The sequence below is a fragment of the Chiroxiphia lanceolata genome, chromosome 5, assembly GCF_009829145.1.
Source record: "Chiroxiphia lanceolata isolate bChiLan1 chromosome 5, bChiLan1.pri, whole genome shotgun sequence".
NCBI lineage: Eukaryota > Metazoa > Chordata > Aves > Passeriformes > Pipridae > Chiroxiphia > Chiroxiphia lanceolata.
In genome coordinates this window covers 34,328,505-34,340,908 of record NC_045641.1, presented here as the reverse complement: position 1 = coordinate 34,340,908, position 12,404 = coordinate 34,328,505, and the positions used below count along the sequence as shown (strand labels likewise).

Below are 12,404 nucleotides of genomic sequence, written 5' to 3'. Positions count from 1 at the left end.
ATGGGCAATGTGCCATGGTCTAGCAACCGCAGCAGTAGTGGATCAAGGGTTGGACTTGATGATCTCAGAGGTCCCTTCCAACCCAGCTGATTCTATGATTCTATGATTCTTTCTCCATTAGATGATAGAAAGGAAGTCAGTCTTGAAGGTAGAAGGTGAGATCCTGGCTCCATTTACCAAATATGAATTGACTTTGACAGAGCCAGGATCTCCCCCACAAAGATTTGGCTATTGTAAGCAGGAGAATGTCTAAATCGCCATGTAGAAAACCAGGTTACGGAGACTTTGGATCTCCACTTTGCATCCCCAAGCTAAGCACCACAGTAACACATGACATGAGACTGTTGTCTTGGCTGCGTTTGTAACCATCAGTTTTTCAACTCAAAAGATTCACATTCTTACTCAAGTTTCTGCAGGTAATCTTCCCAACAGAGGAATCAAACATCACAGAGATTAAGCACTTCTTTCATTTTACAGATAGTCTCTTGCGAACAACTATCACTATCACATCTGGTGATTCTAGAGCTACATCAATTGTATTTTCCTTTGTAACCTATTACTGGCCCAATTTTCTATATTATTAGCACTGTCCTGACCATCCTGCTTCATGCTCTTGTAAGGGTACCTCTCCAAGTGAGAGGGACTCAGTCAGTGTGAACCAAGGGGGAAAAAAAGCAAGAAAAAAAATTAAATTCATCAGAATGAACACAAGCAGCTAGAAATAAGAAAAAACACATAAACAACAACTGAATCTCTGCAGAACAATGCAGTGATCAAGAGAATTCAATCAGCACTGCTTCTAGCATTAAATTTACAGCTATAATTGCCAGAACACTTCTAAAGAGTATTTTTCATGCAAGACAAAAAAGTTAGTATTTCTTTCTTAATCCTTGCTCCAATTCCTAAATCAGCTCTCCATGTGTGCTATTTGGGATAGATGGAAATATAGTAAGTAATGCAATTTTCCCAGGTTTTGTTTTCTTAACTACTTGAATTCTAAAGAAAAAAAAGCATCTACTTTTTTCTCCATTATCAGATAAAATGCTGTAGCATGGATCCAGCATCACCACCCAGTAGCTCTTAAAGCTACCTGTAAGTAATGCTAACAGTCAAACCTCAGTATCTGTCAAGGCAGTGGAAGACTGTGTTGCAATTATTTGGCATAGCTGCATATAGAAAAAAATATTTAAACAATTACTACTTATTTTTCTGTCATATTTCCTGTTTTACCTGAATGTTATCTTACTGTCTTATTTATCATAATTTTTTATCTTTATTATGAGATTAATTTTACTATAGAACTATTATTTACATTGCTTCTCGTGTATCCCTTAACAGGCTGAATGACTTCCCCATTCTGTGAGTCTATAAAATGACCTAATACAATTATGTATGGAATATACACAAGATTACACATAACCTAAGAGACAGACATCTCAAAACTATATTTAGCATACTCACTTGAATAAAGGAGTCCCACAAACAACACATTTGTATATTCCTTGAGCTTTATGGTGTGTGTACTCCCCCTCAAAGGCACTGGAAAAACAACACAACATTTTAAAATTAAATAAAGGAATTTTTTTTTTTTAATTATCAAAGTATCTAAATCTTTAGAAAACATTATAGAAAAAACCCACAATTTCAAAGTTGGAAGTTGGTTTTTATTAAAGGCAGCAAATAAAGCAGGCACAGGAAAAGGGGAATATCCTTGTTAGTGTGCCTCAGGTGTTACGCATCATGCAAAAGGAAGCAAGTTGTCCCACAGTTCAAAGGCCAGAACTACAACACCAACAAAAAGGCGTAAAACTGAAGTCTTCCCCTATTTGGCAAGTGAACTGTCAAATTTTTGTAAACATTGATTGTTTAGCATGTAGCTCAACCTGCCACGCGTGCCTGGGCCAGTGTCTGGGCAGTGCGGCAGGCTCGGTGGCCACAGCGGAGCGAGGTGTGAGGTGCTGGGTCAGGCTGCCACTGGCTGCTTGGGCAGCAGAGGCATTGTAGCTGAAAATGAAATAATTGGTGCATGATTTCAAGCTGTGTGTGCCTTATATTTTCAGTTGAAAAGCAATATTCCAGCTTTAAGGGAATATTTTTCCAAGTTAACAATCTAAAAGGCTAGGAGGTCATTCACCTAATACGAATCAGCTGTGCTAGCCCAACAAAAAGCCTATGTGCTCAGCAGCTTGTTTTTATTATCCTTTCACTCTTTTTATGAGGTCCAATTTTTTTTATAAACAGGATTTTTAAGAATGACCTAATCTCCAATTGTTTGTGTGCATTAAATCACGTTGTTGGTCCCGTACACAAGAGCGTGGAGGGCCGGGGGGAAGGCAGGCCTCCCAGCAGAGGCCACCATCTCCCTGCCCCTCCAGGGCTGCTGGAGGACCAGAGGGGCTGGAGCGGAGAGGGGGACCATCCTTGCCAGTCTCCCTGGCACATTCAGCCACCAAATTCAGCGCTGTCAGGAAAAGGTTTGCCTATTAACTGGGACCGCACGTGCAGCAGGGAGCCCTTTCAACTCATGAATGAAAACAAGCAGTTACATCATTAGTACATTTGGAGCAGAGGTAAAGCCAGGGCCTTAGGCCAAGCTCAGTGGTATAAATTAGACAACAAAAAATGGCTGGGCTTTGGCAAGTTACTTTCGTGCTGGAATCAGCTGAGAGAGAGACTTTATTCACTAAAAACACTCTTGGAAGCGAGTCTTTTTTTCCCTCCAGGACTTGAGGCTGGCTTCCAGCAACTAAAGCCATGTGAGGGCAGTTATTGAAAATTTTTTACATTCCAACCACAAATGAGCCAATAAATACCTTCTCCACATGTGCTTCAAAAAGAAATTGGAGTGGGGTGGAAAAGAACTAAATTATGCTACCTTCTTTCTGCAGCCAAAACGTCTATACTTACAATGGCCACCTTCAAAACTCCAGCCTCCTGGCACGGGGCCATTTCCCTCGTGGTTCTGCTTACCACGATGTCTTCCAAAAAAAGTGTACCTAAACCACTATTACTTCCACACGTTTTGTAGTAAACTAAAACCAGACTCTAAACATAAGCCTGGTGACTTTATAAGACATGCAGTGTTCATTAAAAGTCACACAAGACCTTTGGCCCTGGCCCCCATGTTGCAGATGCTTGTCTTTGCAGTAGTGTTAATTTGTAGGGGTTAGTAAACAAGTGCAGAAATCCTGGGGAAAAGAAAAACCAACAAAACTTGGTGGGGAAAGTGAGGAAACTGCAGTAAGAGGAGGGGTGGAAAAGAAATATGCTTGTGTTTTGAGATCTGAGTTTCTTTCGTCCTACCTTACCTTTCAGTCCCTTTCTCCTGAGTGACATGGTACTGCAAGGGTGTCAGCCGCTTCCTCAGCTCCTCCTGGGAAAAGACCACCTTACAGTCCTTTTTATCCCTACATGACCCTGCAAAGGGAGAGGATATGGAAGAAGGAGCCTTTTTAGCTTAAATCCTGAATAATTGCTTTGGCAGACAGCCACAGCATAGCTTCTGCATTCACTTGTCAATGACCAGACCGGTCCCTATTGCACAAAAAATAGCTCAGCTGTACCGCAGCTGATTATTTCTTCAAGTTTAAAAAAGAATTTTTATAGAGAGCCAGGTGATTCCACTGGAGCAGTGACAACGTGCTACAGCCAAAGCCCTTCGATGTGTTATACACTAAACTGTTGCGCACACAATCATTCACAAGAAAGTACCATTTTTCCGACCATTAAAAAAAAAATCTGCAAAAAACCCAGCTACAGCTGAAACATTCTTTACAAGACATCTATATTGGAGACTTATGGTAATGGGCATATGATGTTTAGCCACAACAACTAGCAATTTCATTACCCTTAAAAGTAGCTAACAATTCTAAATCTTCAGAATTACAATAAGGTTGATTTAACTTCTAGTTGCATCATCATTCTTTATGACAGTAGCCATTTTATTTTTTCACCGTTGAAGCACTGAGGAGCAAGTAATTTCTTTATGCACAAAGCTGTACAAGGTTCAACAATAAACGTGTTGTAAAATTTAAGGTTGCTATTGAAATTACTCTCCTTTGAAAATCTCAACTTTTGCTTTGCTTAGTTCACACAGAAAATCCAAGGAGTAAAAAAAGATTACTGTAAAAGAACACATTAGTATAGTGCAAAAATTCACATCAGGAAAGAAAAAAAAAATTAGGTTGCTTCTGGGAATGAAAACTCCCAAAGTAGTAGCAGAAATTGCCAAATATTCAGGTAACTTTGATAATCATTGGCAAAAATTAGCTGACAAAATACAGCAGGGAAAAAGCACTGTAATTATGACAGCAATTAAAATATGGTTCAATTAGAAATAAACAGTGCTGACAAAAATATTTTTTGCTAGTAACATGTATACACTCATAAAAAGACCAATTGTGTTCCCAAAGTAGAAGCAACAGAGCTACCCATCTGTATGTCATTTAGTACAGGAGAGGCAATGGCAGGTTTAAATTACATGGTATTGGATTGCAATTTCCTAACATTGGATGCTTTTCTGCTTTTTTACCTTGAGTCATTACTAAGAAGTGTTCATAAAAAGTAGCTTAAAGAACAGATGCTTGCAAATCATTTAGGAAAAGATGTTTCTTTCTTCCTCCCCCTCTTCTTTTCTCAATTTTTTAATGTGTGGGAGTGGGTGAATAGGGGAGACAGAAAAAGAATAATGCTGTTGGTCACTATCAACTAACCACTAGCCTTAGGAAGTATTTTCAGGAAGAAAAAAGTAAAATTGAAAACATCTGATAGAAGTAAATAGTGCAAACATAAAAAGCTTTACTACTGAAAGAAAGGTATTGAAAAGCGATTTTATTTCATAGATTAGAAATTACTTTTCATCTAAACATTCTTAAAAACAGATTGTTTTCCACTCTGAGCCGTCTCATTAGCTGTGCTGCAGAGCCCTCGTTTTAGTGGCAAGCTTTGAAAGAGCGCTGCTGTATGCCTTTGTTAGCTTCAATCTTATTTGGGAGAGGGATAAAGATTTCATTCCAGGTCTCTTTGTTTGTCTTTCAAGAACCACTAAAGCAGTATTCACACAAATTTTGCAGGAATGTGCCCTGTGCCATAGCTTACAAATTATTTGGTTTTGGTGCACTTAAAGGTCACCTTCCAAATTAGCAAAATTTTCCTACATCCTGGCTTTTCAACCTTAAATGTAAATATTGTTTCCTAACTGTAAGTGAGGTTTGTTCTTTATAACATTTGGTTGCTTATTTAAAGATGTCAAACTTTGGAGGTTTTTATTCTCCAAACGTGCAGGACTCCAGGACTAATAATTCTTTCAAAGTATAGCTAACAGGGAAAGGAAGCATATACATTATATAAATAGCTATTGTTATCTTGCATTATGCAGCTCAGAAAGAAACTGTTTGAGAAACAGTCTTTTATCTGTAATTTCAGTCTTAAAAAATAGTCTAGAGAGCAGAAAATCTTATAAACCAACATCACTTTTAAAAATATCTACGCATAATTTAAAAAAACCATACTATTTGCTCCTCAGCTGTTGCAAAAAAAAAAAAAAAGTAAGCATAGCTTCACTTTGGAAAAAGAGAAAATACTGAGTGTTTTAAAGAATGCTCAGTACTCCCTCTTTACTCTCCCTAAATAATTTTTCATTTCTTTTAGAAATTTAATGTTCTTCAATCAATGGGCTCACTACATGCACAGAAAAATGTCTAGATGCCACTTGATCTACAACACAGATCAGAAGTAGAAAGCATGTTAAAAAAAATATTTTCCCCACTTGTTTTAATGATTAACTGCATATTCTATACTACAAACAAGTATTTTTGTCTACAGGGAATTTTTGCGAAAGTGCAGTGGGGTAAACTGCAACTGACCCCAACAAAGGATTCTCCAGGTTTGTAATTTGAGTACGCATCAACAAAAAGTTGCACTACAAGCACTACAAATCATAAGAGAAATCTCTTGGTCCAGTCCTCAGCATTCAAGAATGGCCCTATTCAATTAATTGCACTTATTATTTAACTGCTAGCAACAAAATAATAAGTCAGTAAATGGATCACACTATTTCCATATTGCCAAAGAGCCAAGGAGGTAAAGCAAGTCTAACCCCCGACTGCAGAGGATGTAAGGGTACGTTACCTGAAACAGGGCTAGTCTGCAAGCTTCTATAAAGTGCAATGAATCCTAGAAACCACTGGATGAGATTCTAGGAACACAGTCCTTTGGTTAGGAAAAAAAATTACATGCTAGAGGGACAAAAGTGCTCAGAGTGGTTGCTTCTGGTTTTGAAACTGTTCCAGGAGACAACACAAAGCTACATACACAAAGATATGCCCAGTATGAGAAAAACTGTCACTAGTAATGGAGGTGTTATCAAACTTGTTATTAAACCAGAGAATAAATGGACAGGCTGAACACCTTCCTCAGTCTGGTTCTCCATAGACAGGATGAGGTTTGGGCTGTGGAAAGGGTTCCCATACAGGCAACAAAATTCTTCAGCAACTCAGGCATAAAGGCAGGCTCACGGTTCATTGGCAAATTATACAATTCGAGGCAGATGAGAAAAAAGGTCATCACTTCTACAAATAGCCTGACATCGTGTGATTACATTAAAGGTGAGACTAAATTAAATATGAGAATAACAGAGTCTGGATTCATAGGATCTACATTAGGACTCTGGAAAGGATCTCACTTGTTCTTTGGATGTGATGTTCTCATCAACGACTTTTAGAGGAGCCCAGGACAGCTATGTTCTGAACTCCAGTTAGATCCTACTGTTAGCAGAGGTGAACACTGGCCTGCAAGGGCAAACAAAATTCTCTTTACTGACGATTGAAGGCCAGATTAAATCTCTCTAATCAGCACACCACAGTGCCTTCACTGGGGTGGGCACTCAAGAGAAGAGCAGTGTGCAGGCCTGTCACCAACAGGCACTTGTCTTCAGCCTCCTGCCAACAGTTACTGCAGTACTAAAAGCAGTTATGATCCTGGAGCACGATGGAAGGCTTTGTGAGGAAAAGACTAGGCTCACAAATTTTAATGTGTAAACACAAAAAAAAAAAAAGAAAAACTGAGGAGGATGAAACAAACACCAAACCCTTCTTGGAGACTTCATGGTATGCCTATGCTTAGGCAGATTTTTTTCTGAAAAACAGGGAGTGCATGTTTCCATCTACTATTCACCGGCAGACTGTGGGCATTTCAGAGTTCAGCTCTGGAGTCCTCTGTAGGAATTAAGTGAACAGAAAGTATTTTCTTGGTGTTGACCTGATAGTGAAGACATTAAGCATCTCACCTCACATATAAATTCCAACTGACCTTTTCAAATCCGTGATTCATAACATTCCTTCCCTATAAGCAATCAAAAGAAAACTAGCAACAAGATACATTCAGACAGACCAACACAAGTTAGCAGACCATCACTCCTCACCACTCAGCCCTTCACCTGTTCCAACATGCCAGAGGGTGGCGATTAGTGTCTGACATGCCCTGAAATTTGGTGGCATTTTTCCTGATGGCTTTCCTACTTCAAACAGTCTTTGGAACCATTCTAACAGTTTTCTCTTATGCTTTTTTGCTTCCTATCACTGAAATTAGCTCAATATTTCAACTATGCATGGAAGACACAGCTTACATTTTCCCTCTTCTGTGTATGCTTATGTTCCACTAGAATTAATGGACATTACAGTCATGGAACTGAGTACATACCACTTAGACTTCCTGAATTAAATACAGCAAGATCAAATGTTCCAGCAAAACACAGCCATATAACAAATTGGGCTTCTAGTTTTCCGTACTACTTCTTTTAATATACCCAAGCAGTTTTTTAGGGGCCTTCCAGCACATTTTATTACTCATATACCACCCCAGTCCCAGTCCTGCAATGTGACCTCTATAGACAGACCCTTTGGCATATGCAGAGCTACTTAAGGGTCTATGAATGTAGTACAGGATCTGGCTCTAAGTATACACCTCTTTGCTTTCCAAAGTGTGTCCCCCCACAAGTGCATCAGACTGGGGTAGATCAGTGGTAAATTATCTCAAACTGACATTAAGAGGAATCCTGCAAAGTTAAAAAATATTTGCATACATTTCTTTAAATAAATATCCTTACATATGCTTTTGCTAACACTCAGTATTATTAAAAGTGGAATCTCTCATTTTTTATTATTTCAAATTTCATTTACACAGTTTCCGCCTCTTGTTGACAGTTTTGCTTCTCTTTGATTACAAAAAGGCAAATGCTCAACTCTCTCACTTCTGCTTAGTTTGTTCTCTGCAGCCTGTAGTCCACAGTCTTAGAAGAATGCTGTAGGGTCCTCTCACTGCAAACAAGTCAGAAACTGCTCATCTAGTTTAAAAAAGAACAACTCTTGAAAAAGCAAATCATTGCAAAAAATTCTACTGCCTTCTAAGCTGGAAAACACAGTTTTATAAAACCTGTATTTGACATGATAGTCCTTTTTATAATCCACTCACAAGCCACTTTAAATTACCTAAGCCTGCTGGTGACTAGGATAGATGCTGCAAAAGAAATTCTGAAATGCTGGGAGGTCAAGTTTAAGTAAAATCCAAACTTCATCCTTCAGAAAACCCTGTAAATGTTTTACACATTGAAGAACTGATCTGTGTTTCTCCTCTGAGGGATGGCTCCTTTGCTTTCTTGCTGTAGGTAGCCAGCTCCCACCCGCTGTTGAAATACCATTTGCAGTTTCATGCAAGCATTAGAAGTAATGGGGCGAAGACCATTTCCACTATATTGTGCATTGAAAATCCTAAAGCCAGGTACCAGGACAGCAGTTACAATTTTGGGTCAAATGCCAGGTTCTATCTTAAAAGAACGCCACCCAAAAATTAACTGTGTTTAAAAAAATTATTTACTTAACACCCAGGAGGGTCAGATGGCCACAAGGGAAGGGCAAGTCCCTTCTTTGCAAATTTGAAAACTTCCCATGCAATCAAGTAACAGAGCTGTCACATTTATTTTTTCCACCTGGTCATCAGCATGGCTCATGTTTAATACAAATGCATATATTCTGAGTCATCGTCAGAAATCTCCCATATAAGACAGCAAATTTGTTAAGCACCAAAACCCCCAAATTAAAAAAAAAAAAAAACAAACCCAAACCAAATCAAAACAAACAAAGACCCCAAACTGGCAACTCATGCATCTCTTCTGTACACTTGTTTTCTTTCCAAAGAAAATGCTATTAGAACCCCAGCAGTCCCGTACAGGCAGCATCTATGGGAACAGGAGCTGCCCTGTTGTTTCCACAGGTCTGCAAGCATGCTTGCAGCAGGTTACATGGCCATGCAAGCCAAAGAGACATTCCCTGGAAGAGAAATCTGAACCTTGCAAATGTAAAAAACATTTAACAAAAGACTCAAGTGTTTTGCATAGTAGGAAAGGGGGAAAGAAAAGCGGCTCCTTTTGTTCTCTCCAGATACGTCTACTTTACTTCCTTATCTGACGATAATGAAATAAATGTCACTACCAGCCACAATCTTGGTCTCACAAACCTTTCCAAACGACTGAGGAGTCCACCACCACCATGTGCTAGCTGGTGGAGGTGAAGGCAGCTTCCCCTGGAGCTTTTTGAACTGTCATCTTCACTAGTACCATAGCAATGACAGCATAATGGCTGCTCAGCAGAGGCTGGTGAATAGAACCTTCAATTAAGTGGAGCACAAGCTCATTACATTATAAACTGCCACATTTGTTATTGTTTCTGCTGAGATGGCCAAAGACAGAGTGCACAGGGCAGATGACCTATTTGCCTTACTCTTGGATGCAAACCAGACAAGACAAGATCAAGATCTCTTGGTACAGCAGTGGAAGGGGGAACATTTATAATGATGGATTTCTCTTCCACTCCCTCCTAACAGATAAAGAGACTTTTGTTTTGCTGATATGATCCTAGCACCTTTCACAGGCAGTACATTTTTTTAAATTAAAAGGAAGAAAGGCAAAGACATTGAGCACTCCATATCTGGTCAGTAGATTTCTGTCTGAATCAATAAAAGGGTGCACAACATATGGAAAGACATTTTATTAACAGCAGAATTAAGATAAATTTAATGAGGGCTTTATGCTACCTTTTGCGTTTAAAATATTTCAGTCAGCCATCAAAAGAAGTTTATTCACACTGCTTTAATAAAAGTTTAACCCTGCATCAGAAACAATTAAAAAGTCAGCATTTGCCAGCAGTTACCGCAGTGGTGTGTAGCTTATTTTGGCATTCAGGCTGTTGCTAAATCCTCCTCCTGCTTCCTCCACAATAGTGATGTGTGGCCTGTGAAATGAGCCAATGAGTCAAGGTGCCACAATCTGTACTTGGGAGGGGGGTGGAGGAAAGGAGAGGGGTTGGAGGGAAGGTCTTTCTTCTCCTCCAGTTCCCCACAACACCCCAGATCTAACCTCCTGCAAAACTCGGTCTGTCTCCCACTGTGGAGGGTAAGGAACCTTTTTAGCAAAGACACAAGGAGGCATAGCCTGCTCTATGGCCTTTCACTCCCCTTCTCCACTGAGGGACATATCCAGCATGAAGACAGAAGCTGCTGCGACACTCTGTGCTCCAGCTGTTGCTCTGCTATGACCAGAAGAACTACTACAGAAAACACTGTAGCCCCCTGCCCACTCAACCTGCTTCAGGACTAATGGTAGAGAAACAGCCAAAAAGGTTTGTAACTGGCAACCTCTTTCACTAATGGGCCTTCTGGAATTCCTGCATTTCTTTAAAATTCAGCCATGCTTTATGGGTTAGGAAGATGGGGTCAAGCTCTATAAAAGGCCTTTAAGAGGACTCAGTCAAGCCCTTTCCCACTCTGCTTTCCTTGGGACTCCTTGACCTGGGCCAGAGCACTGAGCTGGGAGTTCTTGCATTCAGTGCATAAAGTTGCCAGTGCTGGATCTGGGCTGCTGGTACCTCCCATCCCACAAGAACCTCTCCTCCAGCCAGAGCAGGGGGCACTTCCATACCCTGGCCATGTGTCCCTTCCTAACACAGCTTCTTTTGAAGGAAACCACAGATTGAGACACATGTTTAGCTTGTAGCTAAGAACAAACATTTTCTGCTTCTTAGCATTCTCTGGGACTCCTCTCTACTTGTTTCCCCCAAATCATGATCTGTGCTGTAGCAACCTGTGGTTAACCTACCAGTTAAGTTATGGTAATGTTCCTGTCTCTAGTGCCTGACTCCCAGTCCACAGTATAGACCCATTCCATGTTCCATCAAATTCCAAGCTCACCCATTCCCTAAGTGGCCCACTAGATTATCTTCTCCATTGCTTCCCAACCTAGTCTGACAGACTTTAAGTTTTATATTCACTTCTTGCACCTTTTCTTGCTTGTACTTCCTCAGCTTAGCAACATAAAAAAATCTCCTTCCTTTTTGTGTGCTCCTTTACATCACATACACACTCTGAAACCTTCATCACATACTCCTCAGAGAAAGGACAAAGCCAGGAGTTGCTTTTAATTGAAGGGAAAAAAGTGAAGGCAGTCCTTAAAGGACTTCTCAGATGTCCTGATAAATACCCCAATAATAAAAAATTAACTTTCCATGAGAAACTTTAAAACACAGAAACACCATTAGTGCTGAAACTTCATCTTTTCCGTACCCATCTAAGCAGAAAACACAGTAAGTTTGAGCTGCAGAGGGCACGGGAATGGAACACAGGAAATTTATGAGCTCCCAGAATTAAAACATTTCTGCAAGACGGGTGGAAATGGTTTGTGGTGGGTCCTTTATGGGAGCAGGAAGGGAACACAAACAACCTTAAAAGATCCATCAGAGAACACATTAAGGAACTGGCTCTGTGCATGGTCTGGGAGCACAAGAGACGTCTCATCATCCTTCAGCTTCTCAGTGCAAGAGTCACTGAGGAGCCTCTACCCAGATGAGGCAGGAACGAGCACTTTCTGACTATTGAGCAGATGAGGAAAAGTGTGAAACTCCATCAGAACAAGGAGTTGAGAAAAGCAAAAAAACAGGGTACAAACTCTAGGGTACATAAAAAGGCTTCTAGTTTTCTTTATGATCCCAAGTTTTACAAGTATCAGGTACTCTTAAAGTATTACTCCCAATGAGATATCCACAAATAAATTTCATTCTAAACTGCATTAAATAAGACATTCTAGACTGAATACTATTGTACAAAAGAAATATTTGTAAATACAGTACAACACTGAATATACTCCCATTAAGACAGCTCTATGCAAAGTTAATTTTTAAAACTAAGTCATTCCAAAAATATGCTCTATTACGATAATACAGTGTTCTAGTTCTTATGACTAGAAGGCAGACATATACACAAACATTTATATAATAATGACACATGAAAGGCTTCACATGCTATTTACTATTGTGCTCACGTAGTGTGTATTTTCAAGACTCTTTTCAAGCATTTATCAA

At 39.7% G+C, this 12,404-nt stretch overlaps 1 protein-coding gene across 1 annotated transcript in view; it reads right to left on the bottom strand.

The window, feature by feature from the left end:
* The window catches only part of MSRB3 (methionine sulfoxide reductase B3), an 82,944-nt gene that overhangs the window by 45,789 nt on the left and 24,751 nt on the right, over nucleotides 1-12,404 (bottom strand). Inside the window, 2 exon segments of the mRNA XM_032687863.1 lie at nucleotides 1,462-1,539; nucleotides 3,309-3,417. Coding sequence (XP_032543754.1) covers nucleotides 1,462-1,539; nucleotides 3,309-3,417 — 187 coding nt within the window.